This window comes from Taeniopygia guttata, chromosome Z (genome assembly GCF_048771995.1).
Source record: "Taeniopygia guttata chromosome Z, bTaeGut7.mat, whole genome shotgun sequence".
Lineage (NCBI taxonomy): Eukaryota > Metazoa > Chordata > Aves > Passeriformes > Estrildidae > Taeniopygia > Taeniopygia guttata.
This window is the reverse complement of record NC_133063.1, coordinates 39323505-39345671: the sequence shown is the minus strand read 5'-3', so window position 1 is coordinate 39345671 and position 22167 is coordinate 39323505. Positions and strand designations below refer to the sequence as shown.

The window sequence follows — 22167 nt, the reverse complement described above, 5'->3', positions numbered from 1 at the left end:
CCATGATGCCTTACAAAGCTCAGAGGTGCTCTGCTGGTCCAGCAGTCAGTGAGCATGGGTGATGAGGATGTGCAGGCTTCTGCTGAACTGGGCCACTTTTGCTAAAGCCTACCAATGACATTTTTTTTGAGTTTTTTACTGTCTTCTCCTCATTATTTTCATGTCATGCTGAGTTAGGTAGGCTACTGGGAAGCTGTGAGTGTTTGTTTGTTGTCCACAAGATGATGTTCCTCTTCTCCTATGGCTGAGGCTGCACTGGAATAAACAAGGGAGCAGCACATTGGAGCACTGTTGTGTATTTATGTCAGCTGGGAGGCTTTGTCCTCCCTTTATATGTTTTCTATGTTTGCACAGGGAAAGGTAGTGTGCTGTGTCTTTTCCTGGCTCTGGAGCCTACAATAAGTCATGTTCTCCTGTTTCTGTAGCCATCCTTGGCATGCACACCTTGATGAGTAACCAGCAGTACTATGAGGCACTGGGGAGCAGCACCATCGTGAACAAAGAAGGCCTCAACAGTAAGTTGTTTATGTTAGCAGGCTGCAGTATTTGGCTTTGAAGCTGCTAGCAGAGGCAAAGTGATAATTATTTTTAGACTGAAGTTCAGAGCTGTGCATGTCAGAGCAGCCTGTGATTGCTAGGGCCATCTCTGGTGCATCCTTGCCCTGTACCAGGCAGTGCGGTCTCAGCCACTTCCCTGATGCAAGCTGGGAGCCAGCACAGCCCAAGGGACAGCCCTGTGCAGGCTGTGTGCCTTCTGTCACCCAGACTTGGCCCGTAACAGCACATAGCAGCAGGCACTGGCTGTTCTGTGCTGGGCGACCCCAGTGGCTTCTCATCTCATGGCTGCTTGTCAGGTCATGCTTCCATCTCTCCACTTCTGGAAGCGGAGGAAAACACTAAAGGAAAAGAAAGTGATACTTAAAAGTGCTTTCATTTTCACATCTTGCTTTTCACTTGCAGGTGTGATTAAGCCCACACAGTACAAACCAGTTCCGGATGAGGAGCCAAACTCAACAGATGTGGAGGAAACTCTGAAACGAATACAAAGCAATGATCCTGACCTTGAGGAAGTCAACCTTAACAATATTATGGTCTTTGCTCCTTTCTGCCCTTCTCTTTTAGTAACAAGACTCAGTATCTGACACACAGAAAGTAGACACTGAGTGTTTTGCTGCACAGAACAGTATCATAACACTGAATGTAGCCAGACAAGAAACACCAGTGGCTTCCCATCTCCATTGTGGGCAGCAGAATGGATTGTTACCTGCTGTGGGACAAAGGCTTGGGGTTGGTAGCAGGACAATTCCTCTAAGTGCCTGGAATAATGGAGCTATGTCGAGGGTAGTCTGGGGAGACCCAGAATTGGCTGTCTGGTTAAAACCATTTTAGGTTGCTTTAATGATTTAGACAGGCATATTTAGTGGAGGGAATGTTGATGTATATTATAAGATGGTAGGAGGGAAAAGGTTTGATAATCCAGATATTTGCCATAAAAATATGTAGAAGTCACCCTTCTTGCAGGTGACTCTGTTTATCACCCACCCATTCCTTCTGTGGACTCTTTTACTTCTTGTAGAAAGCAAGTCAGGACATAGCACCACTTCTTATATTGCCTTTGGGACACGTACATACAAAATACAGTTTCTATTTTATAGGGTCTGTTAAATGATGACATAGCTAATCAGCAAGAACACAGTTAACTGCATGTGCACAACAAAGTCATTTTTGCTGTGATAACCACACCTTTCTAAAACAGAAATATTTTTACTATATTTATGTATTTATGTATTTTACTTTATATATTTGATTCAGGCTAGTGACCCTGTCCCTTGAGGACACAAGGCTGAGGATCGGGCAGGCAGGCACTATTTTTGTGTGTTGAACTGATGACTCTGGAATAGGGTTTGGAGAACTGGGGAGTGACAGTGGAGATTCTGTGCTGCTGGGTGCTGTGTTATGACTCTACAGAGACTTTGAGTATAGATGATTCCACATGGTGGGATCCAAACCATGCATGGTGTAGCAAGAAGTCCAAGGTGAGGATGCAACTTAAAATTTTAGATGAAAATTAGAACATCTGAAAAGGTTTCTAAAGTTCTTTATAAGTGAAAAATACTAATTTTGAAGGAACTCAGAAAAAGAAGCATTTCTGGGCTGAGACATAGCATGGCAACTGTTAGCCTGTAAGATGTTTTATAAAGCAGTCAGAGGTGTCTGTGATTTGTGTTACAAGGAGATCATTTCAGGCCTTTCTGGATCAGTTCCTGTAGGTGGAAATCTTCTGAACGTGACATGAATGCTTCTCAGTGCTGCCATTCTTATCAGAGAACGCGGGAGCAGTGCTTTGTAGGCTCACAGGTCCTGGTTACAAAAATCCCCACAATGCCCATGTTCTTAGGTAGCTGAGTTTCTGGGCAAATAAAGAGGAGAACTGTGGCTTCAAATCAAGGCAGTGAGCTTTCAGCAGGGCACAAAATAGGATGAAAACATTGCCATGCTCCTTAGAAGATGCTGGTTATAGCAAAAGGACTTGTAAAAACATTTTTCAACCCCTTCCCAAATTATTTCAGTGCATTTGGGGATTTGACCTTGATGAGAAGTTAAAAGTATCTTTTACATGTATTGCATATTCATTGCAAACAGATGATGACCTAATACATGGTTTCTGCATTTCTTGTCACAGAATATTCCCATACCAACTCTAAAAGCTTTTGCGGAAGCACTGAAAAACAACACATATGTGAAGAAGTTCAGCATAGTTGGGACCCGGAGCAACGATCCTGTTGCTTTTGTAAGTACTGTGAGCTCATCGTCCCAGTGTTGTGACAGGAGCTGCTCCCAGGCAAGATATTTTCATCATTATTGACTGACTGCTTCTGCACCTTGTGTTGTTTGGCACATTCCACACTCTGGCTGTTTGCTGGTGCTTCAGTTTCAGGAGCTCTTGTGGAAGCCAGCAACAGACAGGTTTTGGTTCATTCACTTTATTTTTCATCTGTGGAGGTTTCAGGGTGCAGTCCTTTAATCCATCCAGTCTCATATTTGTCCTCTGGGATCTCCTGGAAAAGGAGCATGAGACGACAATTGATGTCCTAGTGGCATCTTCTAAAAGCAGTTTGTCTCTGTCTCTGGAGATTTGTTTCTGTTGGCACACCTACTGCTCCCCTCACATATGTCTGTTCCAGCTGTCTCTCATACATTCTTTGTGCAGATGTGTGCAGAAGCAGGACTCTGTACCTCCTAAGGTGTAGCCTCTGTAGGTGACAATGAGTCTTTCTGGCTGCTGTGAGTGATCAGTGGAAATGCAGAGAGAAGCCAGTCATTCTGCATGGCCTTCCTGCTGCCTTCTAGGCTGCATCTTTGCATCCTTCTCCAGCACCATTGCAGTCAGTTTTTGCTCCTAGTCACCCAGGTTATCCCTGCCTGCCTACACACACACACACAGACACACACACACAAACACACAGAGAGACACACACACATGCACACCAGTTTCCTGCTAGGAAAAGAAACTTTCTGGAGGGCAAGTACTGCTTTTAAATTACTTCAGGCGCTCTGGACTGGGGAGAAAGCCTGTACAGGACAGGTGCTGTGTCAGAGCTTGACGGGTGCTGTGCTGGGCTAGGGGAGCTGTGGGGCTAAGTGCGGTGGATGCAGGTCAGCCCTGCCATTTGGACATCACCTTCTGGTCCTTTTGCTTCATCATGTACATGGATCCTTCCTTGCAGTTTATTTCAAGTGACATGATCTGATCAGGTCTGAGGTGTTACAAGCATTCCAGCCACTTCTGGTCTTACCTACTAAAGGAAGAAGAAATGATTAATATGGTTGTGATGCTGCTTGGGAGGACACCTTGGATGTGGAGATGCCTTGTTGTTCAAGACAGATGCTCCTCTCTCTGCATGTTTTAATGGCAAGCATCTCAACCCTGTGCCAGTGCAGGCAGAGACTCATCAGAATGGAGGCAGGGCCACTGCTGGTCAGTATCCTTGTCATACTATGCTGGCTTTAGAGGAGGGACAGATGAAGCTGTCACAGGGCATCTGCAGGTGTGGACTATCGCCTTTTGGGGTAGCCCCTAATGTTTGTCCATGCGAGGTTTTGCTGTGGCCTCCAGCATGCTCATGTTCAAGAATCCCCCTGCAGCAGCAGGGAACCCCGTTCAGTCCACAAAGAGCACTTCATCTGGTGGCAGTGAAACTGCACAGCATGTGGAATCCTCGAGGAGTACTCTGGAGGTGAGGGGGGCTGAAGCCCTGCTGCCCTGTGGTGCTCTGCCCCTGCCTGTCTGACTGCCAGCTCTTCCTGCCCACCTCTGTCCACAGGCCCTGGCAGAAATGTTGAAGGTCAATAGCACACTGAAGAGCCTGAATGTGGAGTCAAACTTCATTTCTGGGTCGGGGATCCTGGCTATCGTTGAAGCACTCGAGAGTAACACGTCGCTTGTGGAGCTGCGCATTGACAACCAGGTAATGTGAGTGTGGGTGACAGCTCTGGTCAGGTGAGCCTGCGCGTGGGGAGCCGAGTGCGCAGACACAGAGGCTGGGCAAGAGCAGCTCCCTGAGAAACCCAGGGCTTGAAGCACCTGAGCTGTGGGCAACTCAGAGACATCTGACTGACAGACCAAAATCCTGATTTCTCCAGATGTCCATTAGCTGCTAATCTGTCCAAGAAATAAAGTCTTTGGGCAAAAGGACTTGTAGGAATGTCTGCTGGAGGAGTTGGAGCCTCTCAGTTGTAGCATGTGTACAGGAACAGGCCAGCGGTTTGTTTTACCAGCTCCAAGTCAGAAATGGACACAAGTCAAGAGAAAGATCTGCAATCTCCCCCCCTTCCCTCTAAATTTTTGCTCTCAATAACCCTCCAGCCTGAACAGCTTGCTTTTCTGTTTTCTATTTTAAAAGAGTCAGCCCTTGGGCAACAAAGTAGAAATGGAAATCGCAAATATATTGGAAAAGAACACCTCCCTACTGAAGTTTGGGTATCATTTCACTCAGCAAGGTCCTCGGCTTCGCGCCTCCAATGCCATGATGAGTAACAACGACCTGGGTGAGTCAGACTGGCCAAAAGCTGGGAAGTGTGGGAGGGTCCTGTGGGCAATTCCTGGTGGGATTAGGGCAGAACTGCTCATGTTACAGATCGTATGAATTAGAATGTGCCTCTTGAAGGGCCTGATGATGCTTTGCCCCTCAAGGAGGAAGGCATCCTTCACCAACTGTAGCCAGGCAGTGTTTTTTGCAGTAACAGTGGGTATTGTTGCGAAAGAGCAAGACCTGCTGATGTGGTTCGGTAGAACTTCTGATACAGCATGTAGCACATGGGCCAGAAGTTTCTAGCATTTGTGATTCCTGCCAACTGCTTGTCTTCCTACATCTTCATTCCCACTTTAACAAGATGAAAAATAGTAAAGTTGAACTTTGACAGCAGTTAAGATTTGGCCCATCCCCTCACCAAAACAAACTGGAACTGCTTCTAGGGATATGTGTGGAAGCCACATTGCTTTGAGTTATCTGTATACCCTCAATGATGTGATTAGACATGCTTGTGAAGCAAAATGTGGGCAAGTCTGCAAACTGCCATTTCAGCCAAAGCACGTGACAGAGCCTTTCCATTGCTTAGCTACAAGCTGCTGTAGAGCACAGGAAACCAGGCCAGCAGAACAGTGCTGAGTGTAGCTAACACACTCACCATGCTGTATTCAGCAGCTGTCATATCTAGGCAGATGATAAATTTGTTGTGTTTTGAAAACAAATGGAAAAAAAATCTTCCTTCAGCCAGTACTCTGCTTCTAAGAAGCACAGCCAAGCTATGTGCCAGGATCACACAAAATACTCAGTACCTGATCACTCAAGCACTGCACTGGGAAAGAGTTGCTTTTTTTTGTCCTTTGGAACACAGCATGATTTTAAATTACTCTGCAGCACCTGGCATGCAAAGTAATCAGCTTGAAGATTTAGAGTCTAGTATTTTGATTGTTCCTGCTGTTAAGAGGATGAATTCAGAACTTGTCTTCCATGTAAGAGTTGTGTATTTTGCCTCCTTGGCCACTAAGATCTGCATTTTTTCTCTGATTTGGTTTTTGTTTGCAGCTTATATTCATTGGTCTGAATGGTCTCTGGCAATAGCATCTCATCTCTACACCTGGACATTGTATAAGTAAAACAACCTTTTATTTTTCTCCCTATCAGCAATAGTTCTCTGCTTGTGCTCCACTCCAGTGTTCTTGCCTATCAACTGATGCTACCAGAACATGGTTTTGGTCCCATACCTTCTGTTCCTTAAGATGTTCCGTGTGAACTGCCTGAAGGCTTTTATGTTCATCTTCATCAGCTAACTTCTGCATCCCCTCTATACATTTTTGTTCTGTTTTTTTTTTTCCCACACTTTTCTTGGGAAGACACAAGTGTAGGTGTCAAGAGGTATAAATCAACTTTTAAATCTAGAAATGAAACTGTTTTGGCTATGTTAACCATGATCAGAGGACTGGGGCCCAATGGCTTAGGGTAAGAAGAGATTTTTAATTTTTTTTTTTTTTTTTAATTGGAAAGGCAGATATTTTAATTTGAAAAACTAGCAAAGGAAAAACTGTGACATCTGTTTCCTGCTGTCTTTCCACCAGTCAGATGGTGAACTGGCCAAAGTCCAATTATAAAGACAAACTGTGAAATATAATTAACTACAGAATAAGGGAGGTAAGACTGAAAGTAGGTGCTGGCCTTAAAAATGCATAGGGAGAAAGACCACATCTTCCTTAATTTTAGTGTGTAAGGCTGTGCCTGCTGCTTAAGGCAGGGATTCAAAAGCTGATGAATTCCTGTTTCTTTCTTGGCAGAAAGTACATCTTTCAGCTCCTTTCTACAGCTGTTAAGGCAAGCCTGCCATCCACATTATCGTGTAGCTATGACTGACTCCTCTTTCTATTGTTTTTCAGTGAGGAAGAGAAGACTTGCAGAGGTGAATGGGCCTATTTTTCCCAAGTGCAGAACTGGAGTGTAGTTCCTGGCTATGGAAATCATTCCCAGTGATCTCTGCTACACTGTGGAAATCTAAAGGCAATAAGTGCCTTGACAGAGTATTTGTGGTGCGCCTCTGTGCCTGTTTTATGCACTAACAGTTGAAATGAATTAGTGGCTGTAGTTTTTATGAAGATTTTATCCAGTACGACTGTTGATGTTTTCTGTAGAGTTGGAAACTATTCAAGCCAACGTGTCAATTTTATGCAAACTTAAACTGAGTACAATCCAGTGTTAAAGGGGATTCATTTTTCTATAAAATTCCTGCACGGTGTTTCATAGTTAGGATGTGGTATGCATGAATGAAAGATACAATTGTTTCACACAAATTAGAGAAGTATTAAAAAAATACTTTATTTTATTTTTCAACGTTGATCTCAAGTAACTACAGAGGAGTAACTAGTTTAACAAGCACTTCTAACATCTGGAAACATGGCTAATTTCAAGAACTGTGAGTCACAATTTTTTGCCAACATTTGCTGAATCATTTGAAATGCTGCATCAAATGCATCCCAGTGTTTCTTAAAAGAAAAACTGATCTCCACCCCCCAGTTAAATGAAATTTAAGGCCACCAAATATAAAACAGTCTCAAAAATCAAGTGGTTTAGATGGGTGAATACCCTTCAGTCCATGCATGTGTAAAGAAAACAGTCATTCTAAGAGATGTGATGCAAACCCTAACCCCCAGAGATGGCCAAATCAACCAGCAAATGAAAGCCTTCTCTTCTACTCCCCACTCTTTTCAGTTTCCTAGTGTTAAAAGCATTTGTCCACACAGTCACTGAAGACAGGTCAAATTCTCTCCCTTTGCTGTTTTGTCTAGATGACCATATCCATTAACTAAATTTTGTTCTGCTACAAATTATTTTCTCTTACTGGTGTCCCTTATGTCCACATAAATGCACGAATAAATGTTGTGCCCTAAAAAAGCTGTGAAGTGAAATACCCCAAATATGAACTTACGCTACATACAGTCTCACAGCTTTTTATCATGATCCAGTATACTCATCATCCAGTCTGGGAGGAATCCCCCACCAGCTTGTGGATCTCCCAGACCTGCAGGAGACTGGATCCAGCACATCCAAAACTCCCACTGTTAATGTGGGTGGGATCCTGCTCAGTAAGTAGTCTCCATGGAAGAAGCATTGATGTACTGAAACCTTAATCTTGGGCAGATGATACATCATAGAAAATGTCTCTGGCTAGAAATCTTCCTTTAAATGTCTGTTAAAGAGTGAAGTTTTTCAGCCTTTTACATACAGTCTGGCAAAAGTCACAGAGATTTCTCCAGAGCTTGTGCCCAAACAACAGTGATGATTTAGCTCTGACCAGTGAAGCAGAGGAACACTATTCAGCAATGTGGGAAACATACTCACTGCTCTCCAAATCTCAATAAACGTGCCTGTGGTGTCATATAAAATGCCTCACCATAGCTTGTTTCCTCCACTGTGCAAGTTCTGTATCAGAAAATGAATGTGGAATAAAAATACTTGGAAAACATATGAAAATGAAAAAAACCTGACAGACTTAAAAAAGTACTTCCTTCTATGTGCACCGTGAAGACTCTGAAATGACTGACTAAATAATCAAATTACAGCTACACACTTTTACCTGAGCCATCTACTTGGATTTGCACAACAAAGGTTCAGCTCTCCCCTTGGTTTCAGAACATAAATGAATCTTATCCTGAAAAGCCCTGGTGGTACTAAGAAGCACAGACATGCAAGGAGATGCATCTGCAGACCAGGGAGCACTACCACACAGATACTACTACAACCCTTAACAAAAAAAAAAAAACAACAAAAAAAAAAAAAGAAAGAAAGAAAAATAATTTTGTCCTGTGTTTCACTGTTTCACTGTAGCAGCATCCACATTAACCATGCAGCCCAAAGGATCTTAATCTGTCAGGATCATCCCAGGAGCTTTGCCTGATCCTCACAAAGCTGAGGCATCACACTGTGTGGTGAAAGGCTGTAAGCTGTGCAGCAATGGCGCTACAAAATGGTGCTACTTAGGAGCAAATGTGTCCCTGTTTGCAAATATGGCTCAGCAGCTCCCCAGTAAAAGGGAGGAAAAGCCATCTGTAGCATCTGGCAGTGACAGCCCATCCTGCTGAAAACTCTTCCCTCTCCTGAACATGTGCCTTCTTTCAGACATTACTGCTGAGATGCCCGGATACCACCACATAGCTTTTCACATGGCATGTCCTTATTTGTATTAATCTGACAAAACAAACCCAGAACACATGACAGTTAACCCCTTATGGGCTAACATGCAAGAAGGCAGCTAAAACGGTCTCTTATCCCCTTCTCTGCTCTCTGCAGCAGAGAAAACATGGCTTTTTGGGACTCTGTACATCTCAAATCCTTCTTCTCCCTTACCTTAGTGCAGCAAGGACCAGGAGAGGCCTTATGGCTCCCCTCTGCCTTTGAGGTAGAATCTCCAGCTGTGAGGAGTTCTCAGGAGAATTGTACCTTGTAGCCAGGTATGTGGGAGACTAGCTAGTTTCAGTGTTTACCTCTGCAGAATTAAGCACCTCCAACATAGCACGTGAAGTGTATTTGTGCAGTACTTAAAGAATTCTAATGGAAGCAGTAAAGGTTATCATAGATGTTTCAGAATTTTACATATAAAATATAGTTGTTGCTGTCCTGTACTGATAAGTGATACAGAAACAGCATTACAAATTTCTTACAGTATTCCAGATGTGCTGATAAGACTGAATTACAAAATTGTGTTCTTTTTAGCCTAAGACCGGAAGATCATGGGGCACTCCCCATCAGTGCTTTAGACCAGATCCATAAGTAGAGCTAGCATGTTTCTTCACAAATACTCCAGTCCACAAAACCACAGAGGTCAACTGGCCAGCAGGGACTGGGAAGCCAGGGAGACATTGGCACTGCTCAGACTTCTGCTGAAGGTGTCTCCTGATGGGAATTTTCTAATTTCTTCTTAAGGATGGGTTGTTCACAGATTTACCACTAAATACTATCCTAGAAAGATTCGTAAAGAAAATACTCCTAAGCTCCAGGGTTTTTCCTCATTAATGGAACTGTTGTGAGGACAGATGGTGAACAATTAATTTCATGGTTGCAATACTGGAAGCAAGAAGAAACGTTTGTCATGGCTTTAATGGAACCAATGCCCATGTATTTAATTTCCTAGTCAAGCCAACAATGAGGCCTTGTTGAATTAATAGCACCATGGGAGAAAGGTACAATCTATATGAAAATAACATAGTCCTGTCATTAGGCAACTGCAGAAACCTAAGAAACTATTTTCTTGCATTTAGAAGCATTTTCCAGTAAAAAACCCTACACTTAGTGACTTTGATGTCCTAATGACTTACTGTTTATAGTTTCCAGAATGACAGGAATTTTCAAAGATATTTTTCAATCAAGACACATCTTCCACACTATTAATAAATCCTTTCTGTATATTCTATACCATCAGGCACACAATACAGCACGTGGAGCAGTATTTTAAGCTCATCTGCTGTAGGTCCCTTCAAAGACAATTTCTGCACTAACAAGTGCTGGAAATTGCAGAAACATCTTGCAGCTTTTAAAAAACTCAACTCATGTTTAAAAAGCACAAATGCTTCCCAGAACTTGAATTATTTAACCTGGATAAAGGATCTTGCAGTCTCCTCATAGCTACTGCTTACACTTATGCACACACACATACTTCAGTGCCATGATGCTGGTATTTTGACAGTCTCTGTGCTCCCCTCTTTATGTGCCTATTTCAACATGCTTCAAGCTGTCACGCTTTTTTTGTGCAAGCAGAGCTAAGGCCTGCCTATTTCATACACTGACAAGCTGAGAGGAAAATATAGTTCCCAGGGAGACTGAGCACTGGAAAGAAGATTGGGGTTGCTTTCTTCCTACAGGTCACACAAGTGTGGCTAGGCAAACAGTACCTCTGGGCCTTCACTCCAGCTCCTTATGCTGCCTTCAGCCAGTTTTACACGAGAGTTAAGCCAGTAATTTCAGGTAACTTTGCCTTGCTTCTCACTGCTATAAAGCAAGAGATGCAGGTTGACGGTGTGCATTGTCTTCAGGATCTAATCTGGTCACATACCCACACCAAATTAATAAATCTGCTGTTTGCAGACCTTACTACAAGCTATTGAAGCAGATGCATGATCCTTGGAGAGGTCAGACAGGTTGATCTCCAAGCAGGAAGAAAAAATTTGAATTGTTCTTGAATTCCTTCAGTTTCTTTTGAATTGTGAGCAGCTCTGTCACATTGCAGACATTCTGCTCCAAAATCCCCATGGTAAAGGCCACACTACAAGACTGTACCCAGAGAGAAATCCTGTAGTGCTGGTGATGGATCGGGCACTCTGGTAATTTATAGGCAAATAATGGATGGTTTTCAGGGCACATTCTATGTTTAAAGGCAGCATATGAACAAGACTTTCCAAGCCGACATATTTTCATAATTTCCAAATCTAACTGATTAACAGATAGAGATCTGGTTACAGAACCCCTTTACATGAGCACATGCCAGATTAACCAATTAAACAGCTTAATATTTTCCTGTGTCCAGCATCCTTGGTGAGACATGTTCAATTGGTACCCTTGGCCGTCTCCTTGTACATTCACATTCCTCCTTAAGTATCTGTCCTGAAGCCCTTGAAGTCACCTTGAGCTCCTTCTCTTGACAAACAGGACAGCAAGCTGTAAGACCTTTGTTGCAACAACCTGGACATGTCAGAACAAGCTGCCGGCAGTGCTGACTGGAACAAAGTTTATACTGGTCCCACAGCACCCCACAGTATCTGCATGCTGGAGGGAGGAGGAAAAGAAAAAGTTAACACCCATACTGCTCTGGCTGCTCCCTTGCAGAGGGCTTCTTGCCAAGGCACCATGGGGCTGCCAGTTCTCATTTAAGTGGTTATTGTCTTGCAGGTTTTTAATTCCTGTTTAGCTTGATCTTCTAGAATCTAGTTCACTTTAGAACATATTTTTTGACATACTTAAGACTTAAGTTTTCCCTCTGGAAAAAAGAAGAGTAGCTCACTTGTGCTTCCTCTAGTTCTAAAGAGACTATAGATATAGAGATTCTTACTGATAAGAGAAAAAAGACATGTAGATGGCAACTAAGCCAGAATGCAGGAATGTCACCTGCTGAGGAAGAGGATGCCATGGAACTTCCTTCGATCTACAAACAATGGCTTGTGCAGACATTTGCAGTCCTGGCAGAGTCCTTCCAGAACATCACAGGTTTTAACTCTTTAACTGAAAGCTACAGCCCAGTTTTAGCTGTACCAAAAAGATGCGTATCACAGCACTTCCCCTTGAAACTTCTGTAGGGATGGCTGTGATGTATCCAGAGTTTGTTCTGTTTCCATACCAAGTCAGGCCCTTTCAAGATGTATAGAATAAATGCAGAGGAGAAATGGGAGGTTATGCTTGAAAAGCTACCAAGTCAAAGAAAAAATAGCACTGCTTCTTTTAAAAAAGGGATAGAGCCAAATTCCAGCTAGTTTTGTCTGGCAACTGATAGTAAAACAGAAGACTACTTAATTTGCAGTAATTGAAGAGCAATCCCAGCCAGAAGATCAGGCAATGTTCTTAACAATTTCAGCTAGAGGCCACTGAAATTCCATTGGATATAGAATTTCTTAAGCATGAAAATAACAAAGTGCTGCAGAATATAGTGTCACTATTTTCCCAATACCTGGAAGTCTTTTTTGATATTCCATGAGACTACTGGACCAGAGGACTGCTGATAGCAGGAGAACTATTTAACACTGGTCACTTGGCCAACCACAGTCTGCTCAGCACTGTGGGCAATCAGGTGGTAACAACAGCTGTAGTGCCGGACATATGTCTCCATAGGTGCAGATGGCTCATAAAAGAGCTTTCTGCAGGGGATACTTCCTTTTCCTGCTTCAGTTTTAGTGAACTCTTGTTAGTGACCCCCTTTCCTCTCATTTCTATTTTACATATTAAAGCACATGTACATGTTTACATATAGTGTTGATAGTCATCACAAGAAATGACAGCACTACGAGATCAAACCAAGTACGAGGAAGAACTACACAGGCCAGTTTGGCTGTCCTTATCCTGCATACCTCTAGATTTTATTGCAAGTTTCCCATCCTTCTGCACTTACATTATCTAGTCCTACCTGAGATGATATCTTCATTGGAACAAATGGCGTAACGATCATCAAATACAAACAGCTTCCCCCTGTAGAATCCATCTGGAAACTCTTCTAGGTACTTGTGAATTCCACCTTTTAGCTGGTAAACCTCTCTGCACACTGCCTGTTTAAAGCATATTAGCAGAAAAACTGAAGGAGACCACAGCAGTGGTGGTGTGCCACAGTTCCCAAAGCAAATGCTGTAAATGCCAGGGGTCAGTGAAAAGCAGCAGCCTCTCAGTGACCATCAGATGGCACCACGTGCAGCCACAGCTCTAGGCAGTGCCACTAGGGACTACTGGGCAGCTCCACAATGCTGGCTTGTTGGAATGAACCCAGATCTTCATTTAATGTTACATTCAAAAGAAGCTGGTAACCTCCTCACCTGAGGAAGGTTTGCTGCACCATAGACCAAATGCTTTTGAATCTCCATGAACTGCTGCTGGTTATTCAGTATTTGTTCAGTTAAAAGTTAGTAGGAGCATTTTTGCAGGGTTCACATTGATGAAGCAGAAAAAAGAACCCCAAGGTTTAAATCTCTACGGAACCTTTGTGTTCTGTTCCCTTGATCCTTGAGAGAAGGGTCCAGGAGAAGAGTGGGATGGAAATTTCAGAACACAGTTAGAACAACACACTGTGCTGGATTTAGTTCTGGGAAAAGCACTGACTGGCTAATTTTCAATGCTGTGAGATGCTCAAGATGTGCAGTTATGAAAGCATAACCTAGTCTGTGGAAACACTGCAGAGTATTTTCAAGCCCCCCTAAAACAATCCTACAAATATCTCTTCTCAGTAAATGGGTTATGTAATTATTTTCACTGCTGTGACACTAGTTCACGCAGGTCATACTGAGCCACACTCAACTATCGGGTCCTTGACAGACAGTATGAGACAAGCACATGTTAGAGGCATTTATCTCCACACCTGAGCATTCTGCAGTTTGTGCACAGTAAGAATTCACCAGCAATAAAAGACAGGTGCCCTTAAAGCAGTCTCAACTCCCCGACTCTTGTGCTCTCCAAATGACATCTTACCTTGCTCCTGAGGTAAGCAGAGCCTCTTTCACAACGAATCCCTCCTGTGCAGTACATTAGGACACGCTTGTCTTTAAAAAGCTCCAGGTTTTCATCTACATAGCTTGGAAAATAGCTGAACTTCCTGATATCTGGAGCCAGACAGCCCTGGAAATGTCCCTGCAATTACAACAAATGGCCACGCAACTAGTTACAAGTACTGTTACTGGTAAGGTCTATGCCTCAAACCTTTTTAAGTAACAAACCTTTGGACTGGAATATTCAGCTCACTGCAGCTGTTTTAGGCAGCTCCTCAGCTGCATTTATGCATCAAAACACATATTAAAATCTGTAGGAGGATTCTGGACACAGCAAGTCTCCTCACTGAAAGAAGAGAGAGCTAAGCTGAACTGTCAGAGAGGACAAACCACAAGAATGCATGAGGGGTGCCAGTTGTGACAGCAGGATGCCCATTTCTTTTTGACAGACAGGACAAGACAAAAATTGCTAAAAAACATTCCTACAAATTATGCTACTTCAAACATGCTCATGTTGTATGGACCTCTTTATTTTCTAACTGGCCCACACTCTATATGCACTTGGCTAGGCAGGCTCCATCCTGAGTTGCTGGGCAGGTCCTCCATTCCTTGTGTCTAATATTAATTACTAAACTGCAGTATGTACACATTATAGTCAATCTGGAGTATGTAATCTCTTCTAATAGTAAGGTTACACCCTCACAATCATAAATACTTCACCCCAGCACCTGTAAAGAAGCAGGCAAGCAGCACTTACTATTTTACTTTCATAGAAGTTCCTGCAGTCCAGCAAGATGGTATCGCTTTGTCCTTGAGTGGCCTGAGACAAATACTGTTCTACCTCTCTATGAAATTCCTGAGGGGATAAATGGATACCTTTAACAAAACAAAACAAAACAAAAATTTAAAAAAAATTTAAAAAAGAGGCAGGGGTGAAGAAAAGTGAGAAGCAGAACTATGAAACAATGTCACAAATGAGATCACTGACCCAGATTCTCCTCAGATTTCCAAAACATTTTTGGTATTGTTCACAGACTTTTCATCCCAACTCAATTAGCCAAGTTTATCCATGTTTAGCTTTCTACTGGCAAATGAAAGAAAACACAGCACTCTTCCATGCGATGGAAAAAGGGCAGACAGGAACTTATCTCTGTGATCTTTGCTGCATCCCCCTAGCTACTCTTACAGCTGTAGAAGAGGGAGTGACGTGTCACTTCTCTTTGCTCATGTCATTAAACTTGGAGGTGCAGCAATACAATTTTTTAAATTAAACTCTTCTTGATAAAAATAGAAAATTTCCATAAACATGTATTACTTTCAGTACAGCTTCAATTTACATAAAGTCTCTCAATTTTCAGGGCTTAGGACCCTTAATCTACTGACAAACTAAAAAGCTCCACCAGCAAAATCCCTTACTTTATTAAAAACTATCCCTACAAGTAACCTGCCAGAGTAATAGGAATCATCTCCATAAAATGCTACAAAAGAGGAGGAAAAGGGGCAAAAAAGGAAAGAAATAGCCAAACATACAGCCCACAAACTATCAAAAAATGGGAAAAATAATCCTCTTCCAAATTCACAGAAAGATGCTGTAGAAGTTTGGCACCAACAAAACCTCTTGGTGGAAAAAAAACCCCAAAGCTGCTCTGTTAATTGCTATTTGCTGTGCTTCTGCTTACCACCTATGTAAGCATCCTTATTTAGCAAATCCACAGCCAGGAACAGCTTATCAGGTGTAATCCACACTAAACAGCTACAGTTAGCACAAAACAAATGCAGTCAGATGGAGTTCATGCAGAGCTTGGATCTGCTTAGTGCAAAAGGCAGGAGCATGGCTGTTGGCTCCAAAACGAGTGAAGCCAAGTTAGCAGTCCCTACCCCACAACAAGGTAACTGCTCCATGTCATCTGAACTCACCCACAAAACCTGAAGTTAATTCTGAAGTTTTCTGAGGCAGCTACACACTTGGTTAGGCAAAATCTAGACCAGCAAATTCTCTGCACCAGTAGCTTTTGACTACCGGTAAGATACCAATTTCTGTATCTATTTCTCCTGTGTCCTGGCCATTGTGCAAAGAAAGGGAAGTATTTTTCATGAAAGATTTTACTCTTCACTCACCTCTCACCGGGTGAGAGGCTTTATTTTTCATTACATAAACTTACCAGTTTCCTTGTAAGACACTATCTTTGGATCAATGCCCATAGGTACAATTTCTTTGAATACTCCAACTCGAAGGTCTGGGAAACAGTGAGCTCCTCCTGCGCTGCTCTAGGCAATCAAACATAAAAAACCAATTCACCAAAATTTGCCTGGTGTCAAAGTTAAAATTTAATTCTACAGATCATTAGAATATGAAAATATCTTTGTGGCTGAGGGAAAGAATTGCCCTTCCTGCTGAACTCCACACTCTAAATCTTGACGTTTAGGCAGTGGACCCCTAACACAACCTGGAAGACAGGTGTCAGGCCCAATGACTGCAGTTGAGACAGACAGCATTTGGCTGGAAGTGCAGGAATGCAGACCAAATTTTAGTCAGCAATATGTTACTAGCACTTATTGTGAGAAAGTTGAGGTCCCTATAAAAGCATGCTGATCTTGACAGGAATGTTAAATAATGTCCTCCAGTAATGGATCATGTTGCCCCATGTAGGCCCTGCTGTTCTCTTCATAACCCTCTAGCACTGGACACAAGCACAGCTGTGCCTCCAGTTGTGACGTGTGTCATGGGAACTGCAGTATTCACGCATGTGATGGAGATGTATGGGAGGTCAGCCAGGCACAAGATTTGCTAAAAGTGGAGGCTGGCACCTTCCCCTCCCCTCAAACTGAATCGTGGGATTTCCCCTTCACAAGTCCTGGTAAGCCCTTTTTCAGTAGGCACCCCCATTGCAGGCTACAGGGAGTGTGAATGTCTGCAGGACTGACCCTCAAACATGGCTTAGGCATCATCAAGTATATAAACACGCAAAGAAAAGTGCAGTGCTGTGTAGCAGTGTTCCAACTATTATGAAAATCAGGCTGCAGGAACTGTAGTGGCCACTGGGCATGCTGGTAGCCCCAAGTACAGTTCTCACTCCATGTTGCAGTGTGCCTTCATGGTTTACCCCCGAACCCTGGTTTCTCCCCTGAAGCTGTCCTCCCAGGTGTGTCAATCACTCCTTCTTTCCCCACCCTGACCTCTGCGAAGCACTGTCTGTCACTCCTGGAATTCCAGAGGGGCATTGGGCCATCCAAGTGTCCTTTGTCCCCTGAGACCTCCTCTCCCATACCTGGTTGGTGGCTCCCTATCCCTGCCCCCGTCCCCTCCCCCAGGTAAAAGAGAGGGGAACCACGTGGTCCAGGAGTGGTGGAGCTGTGACTGGATTCAGAGGCCTGCAGGCCAGAATAAAAGCTCTGGATTAAAACCCTCCATCAGAACCGACTCCTTTTCGTCACCATAGCCTTACAGGCTTCTCTGGCAGAGGGAAACCTGAGGAGCAGACCCTCTGCAAGGAAGCTCCATCCACAGCCACCTGAGCTCCGGCTTGTCTGGACTTGTGTCCATGCTCCCAGCTGCAACATCCACCTAGCCAAAGGTGTCTCTGGGGTGAAACACCACAGTGGCCGCCATTTGGTTCAGCAGCAGGGCCAGACAAGACAAGGCACGTCCCGTTCTCAATATTGGTAACACCAGTAACTCCTCTATCCCATGTCTTCATGACACAGTAACCTGAAAGCCTCACTCACTTGGGCATACAATAGTCAGGAGGAACTGTGAGACAGCAAACACTATATTCGACTAATGCATGAACACTGATGCCCAGAGAGATAATGCAAGGTTGAAGGTTTTGCCAAGGTAAAATTCCATCCCTCTTTTTTTTCTTTTGTATCTACATATGATTGTAACTAACACAACTCCTCTTGAAATTCAGCCAAGCATAACAGACACTTATAAAGCTAAGACTGAATCATCACTGCAGCTCAGCATGGAATTTGAGTTTCGCAAGTTTCACTAACTCCTTTGATCTAGTTGCTTATGAAAAAATAATAGCACGCCCTGCAAATAAAACTGTGTCGAGAAGAGCTGCAGCTTAAGCAGCAGCTTTTCTTTCCTGCAGAGAAACCAGAACTTAGAGTGGCTGGCAGCCAAAGCCTACCAGAATGCCATATAGCACACCAGCCACTGCTGCCTTCATCATGAGATGACACCAATCAGTATGTATACTCCAGCCAGGCACTAAGTGGAGTAGCAAGAAACCTCTTGACAGTCCCTGTGTGTTTCTTCTGGAAGATACCCAATCCATGGAACTGACAGTGCACCTATATGGACACCAAAACCTGCATGAACCTAAACCAGTAGTACTGCTTCCCGTCAAAGCAGGGTGAAGAGGACAGCGTGCAAACACTTTGCTGGGCTAAGTGTATGTCATGATGCCTGCTCAGTCTGCAGTAAATGCTTGTTGCAGAATGGTGGGGCTTAGGCACACTCCCTCACTCATCTGTATTCAGGGGCTTTGCAGCTGCACCCATAGCTGCCAAAGCTTGTAACAGTGACTATCACTGCCCATGGAAACTCCCAATTCTTGTAAAAACCAGCAAAGATTTGCAGTACGGTTAAGATCCACCAACTTAGGTAAGTGATGGGGGAGCAGAACTGCTACAGCAGAAGTAATACTGTCAAAAAGGAATCTACTTACTTCTTTAAAATTAAATTACTTGCATTAATAATATCTATGTAAATTTTTTGTCATACCTTGAAATCCTCTTGACACAAAGTGGTTTTGAACAGAGGCTGGGAAAGCATAACTTTAATGTAAAGACTGGTAGCTACTTTGCTTCCACCAACTGTCCCATTAATCCCCTCTGAAGCAACTCGTACCTGGAAGGCAAGAGGAGAAGCTGGGGCTGAGCCTTAGTTACAGCAAAAGAGATCATAGTGAAATTGGCAAAATATGACTATGGCAAAATATTTGCCTGTGACAAAGGGCACAGGAGTATGTTCAGAAAAGAGACTACTGAATAAGGAAGGAAAATATGGTTAGTCTGAAGTTGAACATAAAGACAATAACCAGGGAAAAAACCCTCAACAATCCAGTAACCATTTCTCAGCCATTTTAAAAGAATCACACCAGGACAGTCAGAGAAGTCCATTCAATAAACAGAGAAATGCTGTATAAACACAGAAATGGCTGTCTGCAAATCCTGCAGTCAGCATTAGAATTCCCACTGGAAGTTGCCTCAGAAAGAACAATAGGTTTGTGCTGCATGACTCACACAGCTAAAAAAGAACATGTGAATATGCATAACATCGTATCTAATATTAATTTTTGGGATGAGTCATTTTATCTCCAGCACTGACAAATGAACAAAAGGTCTGAAGTGGGGGTGGGGGGAAGGGGGAAAGACTGAATATAAGAAGCAAGAAAAAAACCAGCTGATTGGGAAGGTAAATGCTCTACCTGGAAAAAAAAAAGAAAAGAAACTTGAGCAAAACACCAACTACCAGAGAAGACAGCTGAGCAGAAAAATAAGTGAATCTATGACAACACTTCACCCCCAGGCCTGTGTTGATGTACCACTGGCAGAGAGTAAGAAGCTAATTAGGAACACAAGTCTCAGATAAAAGGATTTTCCTGCTCCACATTGCTCTCCTTCTCCCCACAGATAGCCTAGGAACATCAACTTTCTGAGACTAAAATTCAGCTTTGCACAGAGCATCCAGAGGTCAGGTACACAAGCAACTGATGTCATTAGTCTAACCTGCCAGGAATGAAAATAACAGACTGTGCAGAAAAGAGAAATGCTACATTATGGTGTAGTCTAAGGTGTTGGCTGCTCTCACCTTCCCAACAGTATGGCTTACAGCTTGTTGTAGCCACTCTGCATGGAAGCCCACTGTGCACTGAGGAAGGAGAGTACAGGTGACCAGTGAGTGGAGCAGGCCCAGACCCAAGCTATCCTTCCAGCTTGGCCCTCAAGCTTCGTTGTGCTGTTGTGCTACATGTGTCCTTCAGCCACAGGATACACCCAGCCTGCTAATGCTAATTGAGACGCCTGAATGCAACTCTCTGCTGACACCAATGATTAAGTCACTTTCATCTCCCTGCCTCACGAATTTCTCATGTGAATATCCTTTCTGGTTGACAGCAGGAGTGATAAAAAGACTGTTTCCATGTGTAAAACTGATGGAAATGGGGTAATCCTTGCAAGGACAGGGTCTGCACAGTGTGCTGCCTGTAAGTCTCACTCAATGCCACATAACCCAGGGTTCCCTACATCAAAAGGGATTTAAGGGGATTTAAGATTATCTGTATTTTTTTTTCTTTGTTGTGATAGCTCTTAAACAGAATTCTAAAAGACACCTTACCAAGTCTGAGTGTCTCTCTTAATGGGATCATAACAGACTAGCACTTTCTGGTGCAAAACACATGTGGTTCTCCACATAACTCATCATCCTGCACTACATAAAGATGTGGGGCTTTTTCCTTTAAGAACAGAACCATTGCTGCAAACCTTACCTTGCCAGTGAGATGTAGATGCTGACACAAAGCCTTCTGCCAAGCACAGAGTTTCTCTGGATCCCTCACCTCACAGTAACAGTAATAGAGAAGTACGTCTCCCACCTGGCTGCCCACAGCATGGCAAAGGTAAGCAAAAAGAAAAAAAATGTTAAGAACAAAATTGTACTATTAGCAGTAACCATTCAAAAAGCAGACAATTTTCTTTTGGCAGATGTGTAGAGAAAAAAATCCCCTCAAACAAACTTTAGAGGGATTAGACCTACTGGGTTTGATTTATTTCAAATAGAATGAATGTTAACCAAAAAAAAGCTCCCAGACTTCTAATCCTCGGGACTAGCTACAAAGTGAACTTTGTATTCTCACTTCCAGGGCCTACCATATGCTCTCCCCACACACAGAACACAAGAATTGCTGGCTTTTATGCATACATGCAAGCCATTTGGCTCACTTTACCAAAATGGCACTTGAAAACTCAAACACTTGAGTTATATAAATTTAAAAAGCCTAAGTTTTTTGTGAGATTGCACATTCCCACATTCTGTGCAGCACAAGCTGAACTCTGTCACAGTCAGAAGTGTTTTTATGAACCTTCTTCATAACTAACTTCAGGAACTTGAACAAACAGCAGAAAGGAATCCGTGCAAAGTTGTGCTTTGTGGTCCTTCCTTACAGATCCAAGCTGTCAAGCAACACCCATACAGACCTGCTGTAAAAGTACAGGAGACTAGTTCAATCCACCATTAAAAACTGCAAGGGATCTAACTCTTTATATAAAGGATACACAAAAAATGTGAAGATCTAGAAGAATATTGGGGACTACTCTTCCTATACCTTAGAAGCGTGGCTTAAGAAGTACTTCCCATAAGAAGTACCACTGGCAGACGATCATGTAAAGCCGAATATCCCAGTCCCGGAGCTTCGGGGAGGCGAGGAGCTTCCTTACCTGGTCAGATCGTCGTGGCTGACGTGGCTGGTGTCCGGGAGCGCCCAGGAGATCTCCGGGCTGCCGCAGGAGCGCCCGCTCGGCCGGGCCGTGCCGCCCGCGGTGTCGGCCGGCGCCGCGCCCAGCCCCGCCTGTCGCCCGACGTCCCCGGAATGGTGCAGCGCCACGTGCCTGTGGATGCCGGGCAGCTCCTCGAACGCCTGCCGGCAGCACCGCCACCGCACGCCCTCTCCTCCGCCGGGACACCGCGACGCGGCCGGCACCTCCTTGGCTTTGACGAACAGGGAAAAGGCCTGGAACGCACCGCAAGCGTCCTCGTTACCGAGGTTACAGCGCGGCCCGACCCAGGCCCGGCCCCGGCCCCGACCCACCTTCCTGCGGGCGGCCGCGCGCTGCTTCCTGCCCGCCGCCGCCCCCTCGGCGCTGCCTCGCGGCGCCGCCTCACCCAGCACCATCTCCCCCTCTCCGGGAAGCGCCCGCTCTCCGCCTCCTCCCGCCGGCTC

General features: G+C 43.9%; 2 protein-coding genes across 8 annotated transcripts in view; one reads left to right on the top strand and one right to left on the bottom strand.

The window, feature by feature from the left end:
• The window catches only part of TMOD1 (tropomodulin 1), a 26874-nt gene extending 18440 nt beyond the window's left edge, over positions 1-8434 (top strand). For 2 of the 4 annotated variants that reach the window (XM_030257966.4, XM_030257967.4), the window contains exons 5-11: positions 426-515; positions 961-1091; positions 2684-2791; positions 4326-4469; positions 4905-5049; positions 6090-6156; positions 6932-8434. In XM_030257966.4, coding sequence (XP_030113826.1) covers positions 426-515; positions 961-1091; positions 2684-2791; positions 4326-4469; positions 4905-5049; positions 6090-6156; positions 6932-7025 — 779 coding nt within the window. In that variant the 3' untranslated portion in view covers positions 7026-8434. The remainder of the gene's footprint in view (positions 1-425; positions 516-960; positions 1092-2683; positions 2792-4325; positions 4470-4904; positions 5050-6089; positions 6157-6931) is intronic. The other 2 variants (XM_030257968.4, XM_072922201.1) reach the window with 1 other exon arrangement.
• On the bottom strand, positions 7343-22167 carry TSTD2 (thiosulfate sulfurtransferase like domain containing 2). 4 transcript variants are annotated; one of them, XM_030257965.4, is made up of 9 exons: positions 22036-22167; positions 21665-21957; positions 20719-20827; positions 18954-19079; positions 16384-16489; positions 14979-15097; positions 14205-14363; positions 13156-13294; positions 7343-11807 (listed from the first exon to the last, which is right to left on the bottom strand). In XM_030257965.4, the coding sequence occupies exons 1-9, from the start codon at positions 22117-22119 to the stop codon at positions 11548-11550; spliced, it is 1395 nt and encodes a 464-aa protein (XP_030113825.1). In that variant the 5' UTR covers positions 22120-22167; the 3' UTR covers positions 7343-11547. The 4 variants fall into 4 exon arrangements, with proteins under 4 accessions (XP_030113825.1, XP_072778299.1, XP_072778300.1 ...); XM_072922198.1 differs by having other exon boundaries at positions 21665-22119; XM_072922199.1 differs by lacking the exon at positions 18954-19079 and having other exon boundaries at positions 21665-22119.

What these genes read in the sequence shown, in the direction of transcription:
- TSTD2 (XM_072922198.1), bottom strand. Translation starts at nt 22,119, where the DNA reads ATGGTGCTGGGTGAGGCGGCGCCGCGAGGCAGCGCCGAGGGGGCGGCG. An exon ending in ATCTACATCTCACTGGCAAG is followed by an intron (nt 19,080 to 20,718) that starts GTAAGGTTTGCA and finishes CTTGCCTTCCAG; the next exon opens with GTACGAGTTGCTTCAGAGGG. An exon ending in CAATGAAGATATCATCTCAG is followed by an intron (nt 11,808 to 13,155) that starts GTAGGACTAGAT and finishes TCCTCCCTCCAG; the next exon opens with CATGCAGATACTGTGGGGTG.